The 6,276-nt window shown below is 31.7% G+C and overlaps 1 protein-coding gene across 1 annotated transcript; it reads right to left on the bottom strand.

The window, feature by feature from the left end:
- Positions 1–2,994: 2,994 nt before the first annotated feature.
- On the bottom strand, positions 2,995–4,756 carry LOC132040752 (uncharacterized). Its single transcript, XM_059431431.1, has one exon. The coding sequence runs from the start codon at positions 4,676–4,678 to the stop codon at positions 3,293–3,295; it is 1,386 nt and encodes a 461-aa protein (XP_059287414.1). The 5' UTR covers positions 4,679–4,756; the 3' UTR covers positions 2,995–3,292.
- Between the last annotated feature and the right edge of the window lie 1,520 nt (positions 4,757–6,276).

Here is a 6,276-nt window from a genome sequence, read left to right as displayed (position 1 = left end):
TGTCTGATTTTTCATGTCATATTCTGTAAGTGCTTGGATAATAACTGTCATTTCACCCAAAAAAAAAAAAAAAAAAAAAAAAGAGATAAAGGGTCAAAAACACACCTTAACTATCACTTTTTTTTTTCGAGTTTAATACTTAAACTATCAAAAGATTGAGAAAACTACTTAAACTATCACTATCTAGTTTACAAAACACACATGTGTGAATGTGTAATTCACTCTCCAAAACAAGTGAAGGCGAAATTTTCAAAAAAATTATCCACATGCAGTATAAGTAATGCTATGATAAGACTACATGGAAATTAAAAAATAATATTTTTTATTTTAAAAAAAACTACATTATTTTTTTTTTTAAAAAAGCAACATTTAAAAAAAAAAAATATCAAAAAATTTAGAAAATCAGAAAAAAAAAAAAGATTTAAAGAATGGAAAAATTGATTTTTTTTCAAAAAAAAAAAATGTGAAAACTAAATAATCAGTTTTTTTTTTTTAAATAACTTTTCCATTTTTTAAACTTTTACAAAAATTATTATTTTTTAGTTTGTTTTTTAAAACAAATAGTTTTTTTTTAATTTAATTTTCCATGTAGGTGTCATTGTGATATTATTTATCCATGTGGATAACACTTGGCAACATTTTTACATAAAATGGAGAGTGTAGATCACATGTCATTCAAAAATAATTTTAGGTGTGTTTTCTTAAACTAGATAGTGATAGTTTAAGTAGTTTTCTCAATCTTCTGATAGTTTAGGTATGAAACTAAAAAAACAGTGATAGTTGAGGTGTGTTTTTGACCCTTATCTCAAAAAAAAAAAATGTCATTAAGCACAGGTTGTGGAATGTGCACATTTCCATGAAGGGGAAGAGGGTTAACTAGTGAGGACTTGAAAGCTAATTCCTAAGAATTTTCTGGTTCATTAAACATTTATCTGCTATGTTCCTTTCTGAAAGTGAATATTTGGGAGATTGAGTCTCCTTGAAATGCAGCCAATTTAGCTGGATCTTGGGAAGTTTAAAGTAATTGACCATTGGAAATTTGAACATGTACATTCCTTTTTTAATCACCTCTTCCCTGTTCAGCTGCATCGTTTTTCAAACTAATGCTTTCTTCTGCACTTCTGAATTTTCTTTTATCAAAATACCTTCCAACATGAGTTTCCCACACTTAAAATAAAGGAAGGAAGGAAGAAAGAAGCTAGCACTGCTTTTTTCAAAGGTAATTTAGCTAATAAATGGACTGTTTGTAAACTTTTTATCATTATCATTCTTCTTATTAAGATCAGTCGGCATTTCCACTCAAAACTCTTTTCTCACTATATAAACCAAAAACATTCTCGCCGATTTGTTAATTGGTCGTATAGACTAAAATAAAATTTAAGTACTCCTTTCCACCTAATCTGATCTATATATTTTTTTTTTATATTGAGCACGTGGATAGACAAGAATCATTATTTTCAAGCTGGAGTAAGATGATAACCTTTTTCTTCTTTTTAAAAGAAAAATGACGGCAGGTTCGAATCTTAATTTTACTATATTATACAAAGGAAGAATGTTCAATTTTTGCAGTCTTTCACATGAATTTTTTTGTCTTTTTTTTTATCCCTAATTAAAGTTTTTAAGACTTTGTAACTCCTCACACATTTGGTAAATTTTAAGAATTTTTTACATGCCATTAAAAATGATGATATCATGCATAATGACCCCACAAAGCACACTAATAGTTTTCTTTTATGTGAAAATATTATTAAATTTGTTTTAAATTATATTTTTTCCTTAAAATTTTACTATAGACACGTAAAGAATTACCATATCATTGAAATTCTATCTTAATATTATTTATGATATTACTTATTATTTATTGGTGTTTTTTACCATTTATGATTTGCTATTTTAAATTTTTATTCGTTTGTTTAAAGGTAAAGTTTAATTTTTTAATTATCTTCTCTAGTAATTTGATGTCGTATCAGTAAAAGGCACTTTCCTCCATTTCATAATTCTTGCCTACATTTTAAGTTGCAAAGAACCAATCAAATTGTAGTCAGATCAAAAAAAAAAAAAAAATCAAATTGTAGTAATTGACTTCTATTTCCCTCTCAATGAATTGATAGAAACGAATTGATAGAAACGTCAACGACAGAATATGTAATAGAAACATTATTATACGATTTAATGATTTCAAAATATAATAATTAAATTCAACGTTCAACTGGTTTGTCTTTTATAAGTCAACTTAAAAGAAAATTTGAAAACAAAGGAATACGAAGAAAGCGTATTCCGTGTTAGGAAACGAATTAAATGAAACATCAAAAAGTCAAAGCAAACCAACCAATATGATTATATATCAAAGATGATAAAGAAGATAAGATAACAAACGAAGTTACATCACAATAAAAGCTTCAAATTTCTTTTATGACGATGGTAATCGGACAACTTGAGTACATCTTAATTATTCCGCTGCGTATTATGTGGCGTGGGTGAGAAATGAAGAGATATTTTCCCGAAAAGACATCAGGAGAAAGGATGCAATTGAATAGCACCTTTTCATGTTGAATAGGTTGTGATTTTTCTAATAAGGCACAATAGCACCTGTTCACGCCCTTTGTTGGCCATAAATTTAGAGGACTAGCCTCAATTTTCTGAATCTAAATTCTGCACTTCTTCTACATATTTTCTTACAAACAAAATAGAGATTTCGTGTGGTTCGTCACAGTCTTCAAGTTCGACGAAATAATAAGCGTTTGAGGTACCGCTGCTCCAATAACAAGTATATCCGTCCTATCATGTGAGGAAATAATCCTTACACCTCGCATACTTGAGGGGATTTATAAGTTCTTTAAGGGCATATAGTGAATTCGGTGAGCTCGGACAATTATTCTCAACTTTCAAATTATTTTGTATATTCTATTTACTGTTTTGAACGCAGATACCAACATATTCCACTGTAAAAATTCCTACTTTGGATATTAGAAGGAAATTAAGAGGACCGTATACTTGGAAAAGAAAGCTACAATCTTACATAAATAACGGTAGGCAAAAAACCCATTAATAGTTATCTTAGATTTTGAGTAGTACAAAATATTTTTCCAGAAGTACATTTCTACTCATCCTAATTTATTCATAAACAAAAATAAAACAAATGAAGCATTCTTTACAGTAATGAAACCAAAGAAAGGACCTGATCTTAAGGTTGGGTTGATAATACCTATGCAATAATGGAATATAAATTACGACTGACTTACTAATCACTCGGTTTATGGGTCTATGCAAAGAGATGGCCCTAGTATATTAATCATTCTACATCTAAGTCACGTAAAGTGACATAACAATTCGAAACACCGACAGCCAATTGACAAGTAATGTGCCTCTTCTCGTCATTATTTCTTCCATAGTACAGCCACTGGTCCTTGTTGATAACTTTCGAACAATAGTTGCAAATGAGCTTTGAGACCTCATTCTTATAAGGAAATGAGTAACACAAAGTTAAATCAAGCTTTTTTAGTCTCCTTGGACAAGCAGCACATGATGGATGAAGTTGAAATTCACAAATCTTGCATTGATAAAGAACAGTGTAGTTCGTATGAACACCACTAGATTGACGACATCCAACGCATTGAATTTCAACTCCGTCTTTTTTTGGAACAAGTGTGAGTGGATGTGGATGAAACGGGTGTTGAATTTTCTCAGGCAAACAAGAACACCTCTCGTGAATTATAAAATCACAAGTCAAACACCCTTTTTTCTTGTCTGTACTAAGATCTGTTCCACAAATTCCACATTTTTTATTCTTGACACTACTGTCCATCGACCGATCCAATTGTTGCAAAACATGTCTATGAAAGAATCGCTTATGTTTTGTTCCTTCATGATCATTCTTTTGGTAGTCAACTATAGAAGTATCATCCCCATCAAGATTTGTCAATTTACTTTTCACACCTATAATATAATCCTTATCACTTTTCCCTTTTCCATATACAGAATCAGCAACACACCCAAAATGAGTTATTAAATTATGACCGTGGTCATAAAACATCCAAGAATTCGATTTATCAATCGAGTGGTTGCAAATGTCACAAAGGAGTGGTCCGGCTTCATTCCTCAAAGGGTTCGTGTAGAAAACAGATAAAGCCAAATCTTTGTGAAGAACTTTACAAGGCACAGATGCGCACCCCATGTGAAGTGCAAAATCACAATGATCACAAGAATAGTGAAAGTTGAATAACAAAGCAGGATTGTCACCAACGTGACATGCCTTGCAATTAAATTCAGTACCAACTGAGGGAGTATACTTGAGATTTAGTTCATGTCCAGGGTGAGCTAAATGTTCAATGACTTGTGGGAACTCAAAACATGACTCGTGAAGAAAGTACCTGCAACGTTTGCACCCGTATGCCATGCCAGAAATTGTTGTCTCGCAAAAATAACAGTGCACAAAATCTGATGCACGTAACGAGTACGTTAACAAGTCGTGTCGATGGCTGAAATGTTTTCGTTCATGGATTCCAACTCGTTGTATCTCTTCAATAGTACTATGGTTCGATTGATGATTTTTGGTAGCAATAATTGATGATTGTTGAGTGTTTTCTTCTAATATGTAACGAAATCGACAAGGGAATGGATGATCTCTAAGAGAAACAAATTCGTTTTTTTCTAAAGAATTTTTTAGATGGGAGTCCATTTTTGTTGAGAGATAAGGCAGCTTGGAAAAGTGAGAGTTATTTGTATTTTTGGAGATAATGGTTCTGGCCAAGATCCATTATTACTAAGAGTAATATAAAGGGAAAGTCTTAATACGTTGAATTTCAACAGCGGCTACTCTCTTCAAGATGATGACTGATGAGAACTGATTAAACAAAGTGGTGTTCACATTAAATGTCTCGTTTACGCGTTATACTTGACTAGGCTTGTTTGAATTTTTGCCTATTCTTATGTCTAGAAGAATAATCCATACTTGCAAAAAGAGAATCGTTAGCTCACTAAGCAATCTAGGCAATTGTTAATTATACAAAGGTTTAAGTTATGATTCTTAATACGGTTTTTTGTCTATGTTATTTGATATAATTTGTCCTTCATGTCTTCTAAATTTTATTCTAGGCATATTATTTTTTATCATCGATGTTCTATTTTTTATCATCAGAACTATAAAAACCGTTTCTTTTTTATTTTTGAGAAAAAAATCCTTCTAGTATTTCAGTTTAATTTCAGAATGTGTCACTTTCAACTAATAGCGTACATGTCAAATTTTGACGTAGTCAAATTTTCCTGAAAATCGTACAGTGGCAGAACTTCGTCACAATTTAAGGAGCATATTACCATATTTTTGCATGTTTCTTAAACGGAGATATTAGTGGAAGTGGTGACACTTAAATGCAGGTTTACATCTGAAGTCTGAACCATTCAAATTTCAGCATATTAAGTATAATTGTTACTTATTTTTCTTCTCCAACCGCTTAGCGTATAATTGTTACTTATTTTTCTTCTCCAACCGCTTAGATTCTAATAGGTTTGAATCATTTAGATCTTGCATATAATATTTATAAAATCATTAAGATGTTTCCTTAACTATTCTTGTGAATGTAAGCTTTTATTGTTATTCTATTATTACTGCCGTCAATTATCAGTGGACACCCACCATTATCAATCACTTTCACACCTACTTTTTTTAGACTTAAGAGAACATAATGCATTCACAGAATATTTTCACAAGATGAGGGAGGTTTTTCTTTAAATGTGGAATATCTCCACTACCAACCCATATGTTGGAAGTTTGTCTTTCAGGTGGATGTACCGTTGGTTCGACGTTAAATGAAGTTGATGGGGTAGAATTCTACATACTCGTCTAGCTCCTCATTGTCCCAGCCTTTCCCGTTAGTTTCCTGCTCCGCAGCGCAATAACTATCCAAATCATTTGACACTTTTTCTCACTATGCAGCCCCTCGATTTCCACTTCATGAGTATTTATAGCTTTTGTAGGACTTGAGTTTCAGCAAAACCTTCTTTTTCTTTTCTTGTGAAGGACAAGTCGCTTTTAATCCAGTTGAGGAGAGGGAAGAAGAACAGTTCACCAAGAAAAAGAAAAAACAAAGATACGCAAATTGAATCTAGATATAAGTACAGTCTGATTGTTAGATGAGGGCGTAAGTTGATCATAAGTTCAAAATATTGGAAAGGCCAAAAGAAGAAAAAAAGTAAATGAGTTAGTTGTAAAAAATTATAGAACAGCAAGTGGATCTCCTCCTAATTCAGAGGCTTACCTAACAATATCGGTAATAAGGC

The sequence above is a fragment of the Lycium ferocissimum genome, chromosome 2 (genome assembly GCF_029784015.1).
Source record: "Lycium ferocissimum isolate CSIRO_LF1 chromosome 2, AGI_CSIRO_Lferr_CH_V1, whole genome shotgun sequence".
NCBI classification, from domain to species: domain Eukaryota; kingdom Viridiplantae; phylum Streptophyta; class Magnoliopsida; order Solanales; family Solanaceae; genus Lycium; species Lycium ferocissimum.
Note: the sequence above shows the minus strand (reverse complement) of the source record. Positions and strands in the feature narration are given on the sequence as shown.

What these genes read in the sequence shown, in the direction of transcription:
- LOC132040752 (XM_059431431.1), bottom strand. Translation starts at nt 4,678, where the DNA reads ATGGACTCCCATCTAAAAAATTCTTTAGAAAAAAACGAATTTGTTTCT.